We start from the raw sequence: 16933 nt of genomic DNA, 5'->3' as shown, positions 1-16933 counted from the left end.
GGTTCCCCACTGTACAAAAGGTTGACAGAAGTAGATGGATCCAACTGAGATTACTTGTTTGGCTTTAGTCAGGGATTTGTAAAGATAGGAAGCCCAAGATACATTACTGTCATTTGAGGTGGCTACCACTGGAGAGCCTGCAGCAAGGACAGGCTGGGGCTGTAAGGGGCTGCTCACACTGTTTGGCTTTCTGCAACAATGGGGATATGACATGAGTCAGCATTGTCCCAAACTTCGTCCCAAGAAATGTGTCCAGAACAAACACGGTCTCAGATTTGCAATCAGGGATTAAATGGAGACTTAGGCATTTGAGTCTGCTGTACTGACAGAGATGAAAGTTGAAAAGAGCAATATGTAAGTATGAACACATGAGCAGTATTTCTAGAAGCACAGTGTTTGCCTGTAGGTCCTAACAATCTATTTACAGGTGATTGTCATTTACAAACCTTTCCTCCTCACCCATGTATCATCTCTGGAGAAAATGGTGTTATTAGCTGTTTGAGGCAGTTTCCATTAGGGAAAACTTAATCACCCTTGACTTAAATTGATCTTAATTCCTACTTTTTTTTAAAGCAGGAGAGCGGGTGTTAGGCTTTCAGATCTACAGTGGTTTAGTTTAGGAAAAGATCCAAGGCACTCATGTTAAGCAATTTTTTGAGAGAGAAGCAAGGCAAGATGTCCAATCCTGAAGTATTATAAACAAATATTGACCATTTTTATTAATTATAGAAATGCAAAAACTGTCTCTTTCTAGAAGTCACTAAGAAAAGGGAACTATTTCATCAGATATGATAATAATTATAATGCTTTGCTGAATTGATATTGGAGGTACGATTTTCAAAGTCATTCAGCATTGCCCTAAGTGCTTTGGCAATGTTACAGAAATAAGTGATCAAATTTCTGTTAAGAGCATAGAAGCAGCTTTAGTCTGGCACAGAGGAACTCCTTAAAATTAGATATTGTGGTATAAATTCTGCTTTTAGTGCCTCAATGAGGTTTGAACAGAAATTTCTAAGTACATAGTGCTGTTGGTATTTAGTTTTTTTATTTTGCACTGTTCCATAGTTTGCAGAGGCTCCACCTTTATTTATCCTGTGATACTTCTGTGACAGCTATTCATACCTATCTGTACTGTCCAGAGGATGGACTCGTTTTTAACTGCTTCTCCCAAGCATATTTCCACAGTCCACTTTTAGTATAGAAGACAAAGCTTATAGTTCTTATGGCTTCAGCAATCAAGATGACAAGACCATGCATCTGGGGATTTGATACTGTAGTCTGTATGTGGGAGGTTGGCTCCAATTTGTCTTGGTTGTGTTTTCAGTTCCTTGGTGATGTAGGATCTGGAAGTAGCTCTGACCTGGCATTCTGGAATTGATTCAGATAAGCTTCCTTATTCTCTTTCCCTGTTGTTACCACAAAAGTCTGCAGTTAGAGATCAAAGATCCAAAGTGTGTTTTTTCTGGAAGTTTTTACTGCAGAGGATGTGTTCTATTCTGAAGATTACATGTGTGACACAGGTTTGCTAAATTCAAGTGAAATGCATGCTTTTCAAATTATATAGAGAGCTTTCTCATCAGGAGTGGATTTTTTGTTTATTTTTGCTCATACAGGTTCACCGTTTCAATCTGGTTATATCTACTCCATCACTGTGAAAAGGATCTGTGTGGTATACTCTATTTTATTGATTCAAAAGAAATGTATGGTACTCCTGCTGTATTTCTAAATGAGGAAGGTAAGGGATATTATTAATGGCTTTCAGAAGAGGTCTAATTCAGTCTTTATTGATCTGTGCCTAGGAATAACATTTATAAAAATATATTATCAAGCCTATTTTGTGAAATTGATCCCTTGCAAGATGCTTCTTTTTGACTATAGTGTCTCAGTAGGAAAGTAGCTACCAAATGAACAGGAGAAAATGAGTAGTTGTATAGCATCTAGTCTTGGCTTACTTTAGGAAATGTCTGCTTTATCAGGAGAATAGCCTGAATCTTACAGCCAGGAACATACACTTGAGATTAAACAGTCTTACCTCAATGAACAAGCTTTCTTATTGTTACTGAACTGTTATTTTCAATTGGTTTTAATTCCTATATATATACAGCATGAAAAATTTTGATAATTTGAAGTAGCCTCAGAAAAAGTCATTCAAGGTCTTGCCTACATTGTGATGTTCAAGAACCAGTCTGTTCCCCTGATCCAGAAGAAAGTTAAGAGGTAGCACTGTCTTAGTCTTGCAACACTTGCTGTCTGTTCTTGTCAGAGCTGGCTGGCAGGTTTACAGAGGAAATAAATATGCAGAGTTTTAGAAGTGCACACCTGGCATTCTCATAAAACTTTTTTTCCTCCTTCTTTGTGAGTTTAACAACTGACATCTTCCTCTCTGTTATTTTTATCAGTTTCATTTTCTCTATCGTGTACCCAATTTCGATAATTAATTTATCCATTAGAAACTGGATGCTTTTCTTTGAAGAACAAAAAAAATGGAAGTTATCGGCTTAATGTGTGATTTGCTTGGCAAGGTTTTAGGGCCAGTTTTATTCTCAGTGAAGAATTATCTAGACTAGATTATCATAGTAGCCTGTTCTGCTCTTGAAAACTCAGTGAGTGTAGCTTCTGCAGGTCCGAGAAGCAGAGGGTAGAGTCATCTTGTACTTGATCGTTGCAGTCATGTGCCACCAGTTGAGTGCTGAGTGGATGCCATTGTTTTCTGGTCCCTTCTGCAGTTTACTGCAAATCACAGCTGCTTTCTGATGTTTGAGATCAACTGTGACAGCCTCCCTGTTTGCCTTAGATTTAGTCTGCTTAATCTGTTTAGTCTGTTTAACCCTGGTTTTCAGTCTGTGGTTTCATGTGGGAGCCTGAGTATCAGCATTTGAGATATGTACTGAAATGTGAAGCAAAGTCTGTGGGATTGTCTGAGAGCTGATGTGTGGCTCGGTGAGTGCCCACATTTCTGTTGTTGGTTTTGAAGAGGACAAAATGACTGTGAACAATGCATTAGTAAACCCATTCTTGCTGTTAATGTTTCTGTGGTGTTTATTTCCTTTTTCTTCCTTTTTTTGCTCTCAGGTTATGTGCATATTCAGATGCATCTCATGAGAGGGGATGACCTTGCAGTGAAAACTAGTTTCAGCCTTCCTCTGAAGCAGTGGTTTCGACTGGATCTCTCCTTTAAGGGTGGACAGGTATGCTTGCTACTGAATTACGGGTTCAAGGCTGAGATCTGTATAATTTGATTATGCCTCTGACAAACTCTTTAATAGCTGAGACTGAGGGAAATACTGTAAATTGTACATGCTCACATAGCAAAATAATGAAAAATCTAAAACTAGAAGTTGTGAGGGGGTGTTCTGACCATCCAGCTTTGAGAAATCAACTTTGATTGAGTTGGATTGAGTGCACCCTTAGCAAGTTTTCTAACGATGCCAAGCTGTGTGGTGTAGTTGAGATGCTGGAGGGAATGGATGCCATCCAGATGGACCTGGACAGGCTTGAGATGTGGGCCCATGTGAACCTTGTGATGTTCAGCAAGTGCAAGGTGCTGCACCTAGGTCAGGGGAATCGCAAGCACAAACATGGGCTGGGTGGAGAGTAGATTGAGAACGGCCCTGGGGAAAAGGACTTAGGGCTGTGGATCAACAAGAATCATTGAATGTTAAGAATGGAAAGCACCACAAAGATTATTGAGTCCAATCTTTGACCAAACACCACCATATCAATTAAAACAGTCACAGCACTCAGTGACACATCCACTTGTTTCCTCAGCACTTCCAGGGATGGTGACCCCACCATTAACACGGGTAGCCTGTTCCAGTGCTTGACAATCCTTTGAAGTATTTCCTGATATCCAATATAAACCACCCCTGGAGCAACTTGACACTAATAAATGTACCCTATAACTTTTTTTTTTTTTTTGTACTTAATATTTTGTGCTCTTAGATTGAAGTAAGCAGTGTTGGGAAGAATTTGAAAAGACATCATCATCAATCTTTTACGTAAGCACCATTTTCCTTGTTGTGAAATAATATGTCTGTATACGTTCCGATACAGAGAATGGGAGGATAGCACAAGTTTGTAACTGAGATTCTGATTGATTTTGAAAATGTCTGTGGTCTTTTTCTACGCTATGCTTTCAAAACCAGTTTGCTTTACTGTGCTTACGTTAAGCACAAGCTGACTATTTTTGTTAATGCCATGAGTTAATGTGCTGCATGATCTAGAACTAGAGTCTGATAGCCCTCACTAAAAACTGATTGGCAGGTCAGTGGCATTAAGATCAATCTTCAAATGAACTTTTGACCTTACTGAAGTCTAGTTTTACTGTTGCTGTGAGAGGTAGTGTTTCACCGGGGAAATTGTTACTTGTTTTGCTTAGTTAGAGAGCAAAATTGCTGCCAAAAGTATTCATGCTCTTTCCTTTATTCTAAGCAACTGAATAGTCTTTTTAAATGGATTTTCAGTTGTTCTCTTTCACTATAATTTAAGATGGACTCTTTCTCTTGCAAATAATAAAAAAATGCCACTGTTCATAAGGAAACTACGTAACAGTGAACTGCATGGCAGACTTCAGGATTCCTTCTCTGCGATGCTTTAAATCCAGAAATTGATAACTCTAGGAGACAAATAACTTAAATTTTCTTATGCTGATTTTAGAAAAGTGAAAGGGAAAGGTGAAACTGAAAAAAATTAAGGTTGAGTAATGATGCATAAAATATCAAAAGATACTTACAGGTCAGAAAAACAAAACACCCTGCTGGTTTAATATGTTTGTAGACAAGGGATTTGTTAAATTTACTCCATAATTTATCACACTAAATTGCAGAGTCAATTTTGAGAATGAACAAATGACAAAAGAAAAATATATTTGCAATGAGCTTAAGACTGTCAATTGCAGAAATTCTGAGAAATACTAATTTCTCTTTCTTCTTTCACAGTACCTCTAGATAGTCAGCTTACTTCTCTTTCATGTTCTCAAGTTTTAGGGAAGATTTCTATTATGATGACACTGCTGGATACTTCGTTCTCGGAGGCAGTGGGTACGTAAATGGTATTGAAGCGTTCTTTGGATCTGTGAAATACTATCGCCTCAATGTGTTGGAAACAGAACAGGTAAGAAAAGCGCTACTTGGAAATGTTGAAATATTAGCAGCCAAATATGACTATATTTTATTTTTTCAGATGGAGTGTTCATCAAGTGATAAACTAGCTATTTGCTCAGTGGTATCTGGGAACATGTCATATATGATAATTTTCTGTTGAAATCTAGCAATATTAGTTACCATTTCAAATGGTAAAAGACAAGACTTTGGGAAGTGAGTGTGTAAAGCGGTGTTTTTAAATCTATATTTCATAAGGACAAGTTTTCAGTATTGCTTTGTTCCCAGAGTTTCTGATGATACACTGTTGTGTAATGTTGTTACAGCTGGTAAATCTATGGTTTTGATAAAACTGATGGTAAAAGTCACATAGGTTTGGCCAGTTTTGGAAATTCATCTGTGATTTTTCAATTATGCTGATCATTTAAACAGACAGTGGTCTACTGTGGCCAGCATCAGGTTGTCTGACACACTAATATGATGTGCCAGATAAGCTGATAGTAGTAAACAATCTGTTTCCTTTTGTTACTTGTGTACAATACATCTTCCTAGCTGAGCATACACGACAATAGATACTGGGGGTGCCATTTATACATCATTTGTCTTTTATAGATTTCTAATCCTCTTCATGACAAAGACACAGCGGAACAAATAGAACTTTACTATGAGAGGTGTATGGACATTCAAGAAATAGTTTATGAATACAGATCCATTGTAAGGCAAGGAGAAAAAACACACAGAAGTTGTAAGTGTTGATCTGTGACATGAATTTTAAATTGTCATCTTTGAAGGCCTCTTTTCTTTCCTTTAATAATCTGGATATTGATCATCAAAAGTAAAATTAAATTCAGCCATAAAAAGAAAAAAATGCAATTTGGAGAATTTAATTTCATTACTGGTAGCTAGAACAGGGGTTTTGTCCCTACAAATACTTTTGTGTCATTGAATAAAAACTTAAATCATCTTGATATGTCTTCTCTGATAAGACAGGTGTGTAAAGGGACAAAGAAATACTCTCAGCCTTTCATTTACACCATGCAATTGCCTCTCTTCCATTTCATTTTCAAAATTACCTTAAAGGAAAATGGATGGATTTTGCTAGAATTTTTCTGCCACAGTTGCCTAACATTTAGTAATTACCAGGTTTTTACCAAAATGTCCACTTTGGTGAAAGGAGAGTGACATAGTTTAAATGTGTGCTGAAAATTAGTTTATGTTTCTAATTTGAATTCAATTGAATGTATTGTGACCAGAGTTTGTAAGAAGAAATCTAAATGTCTTTGTAAGTGGCTTTTGCTAGCTGGGTGAGATTTTAGCTTTGTGTTTGAGGGTGTGCTCATCTTGTCCATGAATTTATAATTTACTAGGGTTTTTTTCTGTCAGAAACTTGTTTTCAAAATCAAAAAGTCAGCTTTCATGTCTTAAGTATGTTTTTTTCTCTAGGTGACTATGAAAACTATTATTTAGAGCTGAGTCACAAATATGGAGAAAAATCCAAATGTGATGCTTTCATGTGGGGAAAAGAGCTCAGGGAGAAGTACCACACTTTGTTCAAACTGTTACAAGAGATGAATTTCAGTCGTCCAGATGGTAATCATGTTTCTTTTATTAAATTGTTCTTAAATAACTCAACAATATTTGTTGTGTAGTTTAGTATCCTTTGACTTAAAGTGTTACACATTTTTTTTTAATATTAGCTAACTTAACGAAGGAGTGTTATGTAGCTTATATGTTGCTATATGCTGCAGATGGAAGGATGGCTTATTAGGTAGAAGGAATCACAAGAAATATCCTTATGTTTTTAGTGGTTAGTTACTTTGAGATGGTCATTTGGATTTTTATTCACCCTTCATATTCAGTAGTACCTTGTGTCTCTAGGAATTTCATATGCATTGAGAATACAGAATTCAGCTTGAGAAATAACATAATCTATTATTCTGTCTATTCTGTCTGTTATTCAGTTTCTGGGGAAATCGGTTCCTAATTTTAACTCTTGCAATAACCATGTGTCCTGTATTTTATTTTTAGTGTTAGGAGATGGAAGCGATACAGTTGTAGAAGTTGGCCAGAGGATATTTGAGAAGGTTATGAAAGGTCTGTCCAGTGCCAATGGCCTCAGCAATTTGGGCTCCTCTGTCCCTCTCCTGATGGATTCCAGTTGTTGTGGATACCATAAGGCTTCCTATTTCCTTGCTGTTATATTTGAAACAGGGCTCGGTGTGTCTGTGGATCGTGTAAAGGTACTGTGTTTAACATGTTCTGTTACGTCTGTGAAATTAATTACCTTTAAAGACAGTTAAAAAATGAGATGATCCATTGAATTAAAAAAAGTGAAATGGCCCTCAGATCCAGGTAGTGGTTGAAGGGATGCTCCAATAAAGCTTCTAATAAATACCTTGATGGCAGTGATATCTTTATGAAGGCTTGATGGTGGGAATCTTTATCCTGATCAAGCAGAACAAGGAAATCAGTGATACAGTAAAGACCTAAAAGTGGTGGTAAAGTGAACAGCATAGAAAGTACTGCTTCTCCTAGTCACTGTGGAGCCAAGATTGAGTAAGAGCCCTTGAGTCATCCACAGTCATTTGAAGACAGTAAAAAAGTCTCGGATCAAGCAAATCCTAAGTGGAAAAGTTGCATAGTACAGTCAGGAAAGAAGTCTGATTTTAGAGTGTGCAAAAGTGTGACACTGAGTATGTTATAGTCAGGTGAGGAAGGGTAACCAAAGTTAAACAGTTTTCTTTTGTTAAAAAGTGACTGCTTCAACTGAGCAACTGCAGAGTTTGAGAACTCCTGGTCTCTTAGGCAGGTTGCAAGTAACTGAAATGTTTCAATGTGCTGGGTCAAATAAAGGGAAGGGGTTTATATGTCAGGGGACGAGGGGAACACTAAAATTGCCAAGAGATATTTAATTGTGATATAATAGTATAATATAAAACACTCATTAAGAATAGCAGATCTGTCTGTTGTGGTTACAGGACACTAGATCCAAAAAAAAAAAAACAAACCCTGACAAAAAGAAAAAGAAGAAAAAAACCAACCAAACAAACAAAAAAAACCCAAAAAAAACCAAACAAAAAACAAAAAAAAAAAAACCAAAACACCACACCAAAACAAAACAAACAAAAAAAAACCTGACAGAGACAAAGCTCATCTGCAGTTCTTCAAGAACAAGGAACCTTTTTTATACCCTAATTATAGAGTATATAGTGCTTATTATGGAGGCTAAGTCATTTCATCATTGGATCTGCTTCAGGTAGTGTAGGAAGCAATTTAATATCCAGCACAGATGGGACACCACTGGTTTTCTTACTGTGCAGGTGAAAAATAATAGTACTGCTGAAAATGTTTTTTGTCAAATGTATTGTGCATAGACCAATTAACATGTACATCAAGGGAGATTTGTGCTGAAACCTTATCAGCCATAGATTCCATCCTACTAGTCCTGTCAAATGCCTAGGGTAAGATTCTCAAATGCTGTTTGTTAGCTTCCATATGTTTCCACAGAATTCAGTGTGAAAACTCCAGCTGGCAGGATTGGTTAAGTCACTGTGGAGTATAAAAAGTGTCAGATTATAAACAACACTATAGTAAAATCACATTAAAAAATTGCTGCACACTTAGTGATGACAGAATAAATGCAATTCTTGAAAAGTATTGAGAGCCTTGTTTTTCTTTTAAGTGTTTCTGTGCAAGCATAAGACATTTTGACTACTTTATGGTTGTGCTTGCTTCTGTAACTGTGTTTACATGATATAGCTAGTATATCAGCTACCAGTGCAAACATTCTGTTCCCTGTAAATCTCCTGCAAAGTGCTTAACTTGTGAGATGTGCAGTGAATTCACTCTTTTTTATGTCTGTTGACTTTTGCCAGGGACTGTTGTATAGTTTGGTTGGTGCTCAGGGGAACGAGAGACTTTCTGTGATGAATCTTGGCTATAAACATTACCAAGGCATTAATAACTATCCACTTGATTTGGAGCTGTCATATGCTTACTACAGCAATATTGCAATAAAGACATCCCTGGATCAACACAATATAAAAGGGGAGCAGGTAAGAAATTATAAGTGTATCTTAATTTGTTTTCTGTGCAAGTTATTTTTCATATTCATATTATGTGGCCAGAAGATTTTTGTCTTGATTTACAAATATTAGCTCATCTGATTCCTGTCCCTGCCTGTGGCAGGGATGTTGGACTAAAGGGTCTTTAAAAGTTCCTTCCAGCCCAAATTATTCTATGATCCAATGATTGTTACAAAATTCCCCAAATTATATGTAGGTATCATTACTTTGTTTCTTAAAAAGGGGGAAGCAAAATCAAAATCAGACACAAATCCTCAGAATTGTCCACAAGCCTGTCTAAGCCTTAGAATAAGCCTTCAAATCTAAGTCTTATTCTTGGCCTCTAAATCCTCACTCAGATTTTTATTTATTAATTCCTGCCATGAAGTTCCTGCCAAAGATGAATTGTCCCCTCCATCCTTAAATCGTTTCTATAATCAAATGTAATGACTTGGTTGTTAAATAGTTATCTGATATAGTTACAATAAAATTATTTTAGAATAGGCTGCTAAACAGGAGATAACACAACTTTATTTGTAAAGAATAGTCAAGGTAGGTTAGTTAGAATCCTGGCTTATCAGAAAGCATGATTATTGTACAAAAGTAGAGAGATTTTAATTGCTGAAGAACTAAAAACTAGCAAACTTACCTAGATAAGAGTGCTGTGGGTCAGGTCTTCATCAAGCTTTCTGCCAGCCTTTTCTTAATCTTTTGAAAGAGATTTCTATAGAAATTTTAAAGCCTTAAAGACTTAAAACCACTTCTTTGTCATTTTTAAGTGCATTTAAAACCAAAAGATGATTTGGGGATTTTTTTCAGTTGTTGGTGTTTCGGCACATCTTTCCCGTGTAAGAATGGACTTATAGTTTTGGAACAAACCAATAAATGTTTTTTACAGTAGATGTAAGAGTAGTTCTTAATGCACTGGCCAGCAGAGGAGTGATGGGAATTTTAAAATCCAGAACTGATCATGAATTTTTAGGGATAAGCAGGAAATGGACTACCTTTTCTTTCTGGTAACAGATGTAGAAATTCACTGTGAAATTCATGTGGAAGTTAATTTCTTTCTGTTCACCTACCCTTCAGGCATTTGTTGAAACTGTAAGACTGATGGATGATGAACTGCTAAAAGCTCAAACAAAAGAAAACGGTGATGTCTTTATGTGGTTAAAACATGAAGCAACAAGAGGAAATGCAGCTGCACAGGTATAAAGTAATAAATTTCCCCATTCTTGGTTTTAGACACACTCAGGAATGTGCATCTGTAGACCACACAGGAAAGTTGCAGGGGAGAGTGGACAGACATTTTCGCCTTCCACCCAGAATTCCTTCTTTTTTCCAAGCCTGGACTATTTCTTATGTTCCTGTTCAATTATATCCAGTAACCATGCAAAAGCCCTAACAATGGTGCAAGGCAGAAGGGAAGAGTCTTCAAGTCTTGACAATCTCTTTCTCTGATCCTTTTCCCTGGCTTTGTATTTGATACCTTGCAATTACTGCTGCTGATCTGAGACCAGTGGCAATATATTGTATTACCAAGCCATTTACATGCATCAGATCTGTCTTATCACTTACCTCTGCACTTAAATCAACCCAGACTGCTATGATACTGACAGCTGTAAAAATACGCCTGCTGTAGAGTTAGTATCAGTACACTCCACCACTGAAAAGCTCTCTGAATATTCCTATCAACCAGTTGTTTTCAAACTTTTGAGGGTGTATACTAGTTTCTTCTCACATTTAAAATGCATCTAAGCCTGCAAAAATCTGCTTCTGCAATTCCAGTTTCAATATTAGCATTTATAGCATTACTGCTTAAGTTGTTTTCTTTTAGCAACGTTTGGCTCAGATGCTGTTTTGGGGCCAGCAAGGAGTGGCAAAAAATCCTGAAGCTGCAATAGAATGGTATGCAAAGGGTGCAATAGAAACAGAAGATCCAGTGTTAATATATGATTACGCCATTGTCTTGTTTAAGGTAAGTCATATTTGATGTTTTCACTTCAAAATAACCATTCCTATAATATGATGTTTCTAAGTTACCTGCATTGACACACAGTAAGAGTGTATACAAGTGCTTTTAGATTTATTCTGAAAATCAGTCAATAGGTATGAAGCTAATGTTGATTTTTACCAAAAAGGCACAAAAATTTTAAAAAGAGCAAAATTTTGAAAACGGTCTAGTTACTTTATTCCTAGCCATATTCAGGATCAAAATACCACCCAAATTGTGAATCCAAATTTTTCCTGATATCTTATCGCCTCAAGAATCCAACCAGCTAGTAGGCATAGGCTTTGGTGTGGAGATGTAGGTAAAAGTTTGATCCTTTATTAGGATGGGGTTTTTTGCCTCACCTGAGTCAAATAAGGTGTATCAGCTAAGTGATGTCACCCATAAGACATTCAAGCACTAAAGCTTAGACCTATTGGTGAGGAATTGTTAGGTCTTCATCTCATTTCTTTGACAGTGGAGGGTTTTTCTCTAGAAAACGCTTAAGTTTTGCTTGTGTTAATTTTGAGCAGACATAATCTGTTTTACCTGTGTCTGGGATTATTTTACGTGGACATCATAAGCATCACATTTCCTCTAGAGACACTCTAACATTCTTTTTCAGGAGAGCTGAGAGCTCTTACTTAGTGCCAAACTGTGCACAACCTATTCTCCTTTCAATGCTCTTCATTCTACCTTAGTTGCTCAAAATTAAGGATCTACCCATAAAAATCACTTGAATATACTGATGAAATAGTTGTTTCTAGACTGAACCACTGAGGTTTTGTAAAGCTGTGAAGAAAGGATGAACACAAATCTGCTTGTTTTGTTGTAACTGTTTAAAGCTGAGTGACACTTAGTAGGTAATAGTATCAATATTAAAAGGCATTTTGTATGTGCATAAATGATTTTTTTTATCAGCCTGCATTTGTAAGCAATGATTGTTTCACATATCCATTTCCTAGGGTCAAGGTGTGAAAAAGAATATAAAACTTGCATTGGAATTGATGAAGAAAGCAGCAGCCAAGGTAAAAGACAATATTTTATTTTAGTAGCTCTGTACCAGGTGCTAATAGCAATGAACTCTGATTTATATAAAATGCCTGTTACCATAATTCTCTGTCAATGCTTCTTCCAGTGTCATCACCATGAATGGTGAAAGCCTTATTTTCCCAAGCTGGGAGACTAGACCACTCAAAATCAGCCAAAATTTCTGTGGACGAAAAAGAATTGTCTCTACTTCCATCTTTTGGAACCTGATGTTAGTTAAGTGATGTACAGAGTGAATATTTGATCCAGGAGTATGTTTTTTCCTCATATTCCTAGGCATTAAGAGAGAACACCTGCGTGTCCCAAAGTCTCCTGGGTTTTTTCCGTAGTAGGGAGAAGCACTGGCACCACAGAGCAGAGGAGCCTCATTCCGTTTAATGATCCGGGACAGCCAGGTTACCCAGGCCATGATCTGGTCCTTAGAGTAAAAACGAAAGAGTACCTAGAACCTTGATACATTCCTAGCTCTTAGAATCAGATCTAGGTAAATTACTGATTATGACAGTAGGACTTCACTGCTGACCTCCATCAGAAAAGGTCTGTACCTGTTCTGTTATCCCTTTGAAGCAGGAGAGACTATCTGTTCTACTGCGTGTTTGGAAAAGGTTTAAATAAACTGAGAGGCTATTATGATGTAATCAAAATCCCCTTGATTCAGGATCTGAGGAACAGCTTCCTGGAAGACTTCTAGAGACATCAATTTCCTTACTCTCCTTGAACTCAGATACTTGGGTTCTTATGCTCCAATGCACATTTTCCATACAAAAACAACATCGTAATTATTGAAAAGTTTAATTGCATTTCAACGTGCAAGTTGGTGACACTGCTGCCATACTTACAGTCCCATATGATCCACCAGTTTCTGCAACAAAGTGGTGACTCACTGCAGCAAAAATAAAAACAGTCTCAAGATTTTCTCCTCTTGAGCCAAGATGCAAAGATGCAACTTGGTAATAGCAAGTAGGAGTATCTTAAGCAGCTCTGTGTGATGTTGGTGAAGTGCATTTTGAAAGCAGTATTACAAAGTTCTGTGTTCATTGCTTTCTATGTATTCTCAAGGAAATGTTCTAGTTTAAAAGAAGTGGAGTTTTTGATTGCTAATCGTGTCAACCAATTTCTGGGAGTTCACAAGAATAAGTGTCCTGTTTGGCTTTGAAGAGGAGACAGGGGAAAAATAGTCACAGTTTGTTCTTGTCAACAATTGAAAGTCAGCACATGGCTGAGACTCTGTAGAACAAGATGACACTGGAGTTCCTCACACTGGGGAAAAAAAGCTTTATAACCCCTAGTCCCAGAAGTGACAAAAAGCAGAATCAAATGTGTGACCTGAGACTTCTTCTCTAAGGGCTTGCCCCAGGCAGTGAATGGATTAGGATGGTACTACCACAATTTTAAAAGAGACTACAGAAAAGCAGCCAAGCACTGGTTAATTGCTGAAGAATTGGGAAATCCAGATGCATCATACAACCTTGGTGTCCTGTATTTAGATGGGATTTATCCCGGAGTACCTGGTAGAAATCAAGTGAGTAAATATTTAATGGTACTATTTCTTACATTAGGGCCTAATTTAGAAGTTTTTGCCTCATTCTTGAGGTTGCTCTGTTCACCCTAAGTTGGATTTTGATACCTTTTATCGTAAAGTCAATTATATGCATGTGTTTGTATTCTTTTAATTCAGCAACAAAACAGGTGCAGGTTTTACTCCTTCCAGTGACAGCAGCTAGGAAGGATAGTGTGTGTTCTCACATCATGTGACCTTTTGGTTCTCAGTTTTGGATTGGAGAGTTTATAGGGAAGGGATTCCACAATAACTGAAAGCAGCACAACGTTCTCCCTGAACTCATGAACAGCTATGTTATGTTCACATAGCTTCTGTGAGCCTCAGAACTACAGTGAGAGGCCTCCAATCCAGACTTGAAAATGTAACTATTTGATACAGCCTGGTCGGTGGCAATTTTTTAATTTTATTTTTTCTTTGAGAGAACCCATTAACATATGTGCAAAAATAAATCTTCCGCTAATAGGAATGGTATACTTCATTTATTTTTCTTTTAATTTACTTGGTATTGTATGAACAGCAGCAAAAGTATAGTGAGGGAGACTGTAATAGATGCTGGCAGGCCTCAGAGCTAAAAAATATTTCCAGTGTGACCTTTGCGTTCTGAGATCTGGATGAACTCCAGACAGTGAGCATTTCTGCTGCCAGCAGCAGCAGCGCTCACCAACGTGTGCATCTGGCAAACACATTTTCCTTCCCTAGGGACCAAAATACACATTTCAGAGTGGACTGATTATAAGAGTACACCTAAAAGTGCCCAGGTTTCTTTATTCATCAAAGCCAATGGCAAGAAGGACTTTGTGGTCCATGCCCACTAACAGAAAGCATATACTGATGGTTAAAAATTTCCTGAAATAAATTATTTCGGGTTGTATGCTGGGTTGGTTTACTTTTCAGATTACTGTTCCTGAGGGTAAAATGTGTAGTCACACAGCCTTCCCACTTCTGTAGCTCTGGCCCTGCTTACTCAATCTGTGCTACCTTTTATAAACCAGTTTCAAAGACTTGAGCACTGTGGTTGTGGTCTGCTGAACATACAGAAAATTGCTGCTGCACAGCCTTCATTTGGCATCACAAATTAAAAGTTCTGTTCGCCAAGATGCCTTAATAATCTTCTTACTAGCGAATAACTAATTTTACTTTTGTCAGTGCATGCAAGACTTTTGTGTTAGGAAGTGTTAGTTAAACATTTAGACACTTTTCTGTTTGATGTTCTGTAATGTTATATTACTGGAATACATGTTTTTCAAAACTTTCTCTAGCCTAAACCATTAAAAATTTAGAAGAAAGAATTCATTTCATCTAAGTACATTAGAAGTAGTTAAACTATCTTACCCTCATTAGCCAGCTACCTATTTATTCCTTTGATGAAATGAGTCATGAGGAAAAAATCTCAATAAAGATTAATAATGCAGAATTGCTAATTGTGTCTTATTTCTTCACAGACAGTTGCTGCACGCTATTTCTATAAAGCTGCCCAAGGGGGACATATAGAAGGGACTTTGCGATGCTCCCTCTATTACATCACAGGAAATATGGAAGACTTCCCTAGAGATCCAGAAAAAGCTGTAATGTAAGTAAGGAGACCATTTATTAAAGGAGAATATATTTTCCAATGTGATTATTTTGATTATTGGTGGTTTTTTAAGTACATGGCCTAAATACTTCACAGTGCTTACTCCATGGCAAAAGGTTCTTCTGCAGTAATATTTGATCTGCATGAGTATGTGTATTATTTAGATGACCAGTAGATTTTAAGAGATATTGAGTACTTCTACTACTTTTTTTTTCCCAGAAAAACTCTGAGAGATTGTATCAAACAACTCTGAAAGGTTGTATCTAACAAAGTCTCGCTTTTTTATTTTATTTTCAAGAAATATCGGTTATGTGGTAGAATTGGCATTTTGCATCAAAAAACAGGCAGATAATTATTGATAGCATCTATCAACTTATGTTTGTTTTTTTAGAAAAACATTGCTGAGAAAAAAACATAGGATGTCTCTAGTACAGTTAGGGAGATTAATGGACTTATCTGCTCAGTCAATCGTTAGAGGATTGATGCAGTGACTACTGTTAAATCACACAGTTTGTTTTACAGAAGAAGTCAGATGGTGATCCCATATCCTGTTTGTGTTATTTGAGTCTGTATGAGTTGGGATAACATTTCAGAGCATTTCTGTTCTATTCCACAGCTGGGCAAAACACATTGCAGAGAAGAATGGCTACTTAGGTCATGTAATCAGAAAAGCTCTCAATGCGTATCTGGAACTTTCATGGTATGTTTCTTCTCTTTATTTTCTATTTTTCACTTACTTTATAGCAAGATAAATAATTAATAGTCACCTCAAAGAAACAAAAGTAGTAGCACTACAAAAAAATCAGTTGCAAAACATCCACTGATATAAAGGGAAGGGGGAGTTGACCTAAAATATAATTCAACAATTCTGACAGAATCAAGTGAAAAACAAGGAGTTTGTAGTGTGAAATAGTTGTATCAACTGTGGTTCTCATCCCATAATATTTGTGTAATGTTCACTGGATTAACCAGAGGAACACCCTTCACTTTTACTATTCTCCCTGTTACAAATCTCATATTTTACCTTCTCTCTTCTGTATATTTCTGTGAAAAGTCCGGTTGCTGGATTAGATTTGTTGGGTTTTCTGTGTGTGGTTAATATTGTCTTTTGTGTAAGTATAAGATCTAATGAGCCAGTAAAGAGGTTTCAAAATCGTGTCTAGGTTAATGCTCCATCCTAGCAACCTCTGTAGGCATGAGCATCAGATATTGTGTGCGAACATCAGACTGTCATGTGTGATTAGAACTATGGCTCATTTAGTCCTGCAGCTTCCCCCTGTAAGTACTGATTTAGTGCTTCAGGCTAAGTAGATCTAGAAGAAACTGTCAGTGGACTGTTCTAGAGTAACCCATTCCTAGAAGTGTCTTTTTACTCAGTCCATCACAGATGTTTCTTCTTAGACCTGAGCCCTCTTTTGAACACCAAAAAACCTCTGTTGATATTTTTGTAGCATGTTCTGTTGTGCAAGCCTGCCCAGCTCCCTTTGCAGTCCTCAGGTAGGTGACAGGTAGAGCATTAAGATTCCAGGAAGTCTGGGCTCAACAGCTAGCAGGGAAAATCTCCTTGGAGTCCTACTTGAGGTGCCAGGGTGTAAATTG

The 16933-nt window shown here is 37.1% G+C and overlaps 1 protein-coding gene across 2 annotated transcripts in view; it reads left to right on the top strand.

The window, feature by feature from the left end:
- SEL1L3 (SEL1L family member 3) overlaps nucleotides 1-16933 on the top strand; it is a 44454-nt gene that overhangs the window by 18291 nt on the left and 9230 nt on the right. For both annotated transcript variants that reach the window (XM_040064699.1, XM_040064698.1), the window contains exons 4-17: nucleotides 1614-1735; nucleotides 3073-3188; nucleotides 3943-3998; nucleotides 4980-5112; nucleotides 5712-5844; nucleotides 6543-6689; nucleotides 7128-7339; nucleotides 8975-9154; nucleotides 10250-10369; nucleotides 10998-11138; nucleotides 12116-12178; nucleotides 13546-13722; nucleotides 15204-15331; nucleotides 15951-16034. In XM_040064699.1, the coding sequence (XP_039920633.1) occupies nucleotides 1614-1735; nucleotides 3073-3188; nucleotides 3943-3998; nucleotides 4980-5112; nucleotides 5712-5844; nucleotides 6543-6689; nucleotides 7128-7339; nucleotides 8975-9154; nucleotides 10250-10369; nucleotides 10998-11138; nucleotides 12116-12178; nucleotides 13546-13722; nucleotides 15204-15331; nucleotides 15951-16034 (1812 nt within the window). The remainder of the gene's footprint in view (nucleotides 1-1613; nucleotides 1736-3072; nucleotides 3189-3942; nucleotides 3999-4979; nucleotides 5113-5711; nucleotides 5845-6542; nucleotides 6690-7127; nucleotides 7340-8974; nucleotides 9155-10249; nucleotides 10370-10997; nucleotides 11139-12115; nucleotides 12179-13545; nucleotides 13723-15203; nucleotides 15332-15950; nucleotides 16035-16933) is intronic.

This window comes from Hirundo rustica, chromosome 5 (genome assembly GCF_015227805.2).
Source record: "Hirundo rustica isolate bHirRus1 chromosome 5, bHirRus1.pri.v3, whole genome shotgun sequence".
Classification (NCBI taxonomy): domain Eukaryota; kingdom Metazoa; phylum Chordata; class Aves; order Passeriformes; family Hirundinidae; genus Hirundo; species Hirundo rustica.
This window is presented reverse-complemented; position numbering and strand designations above follow the sequence as displayed.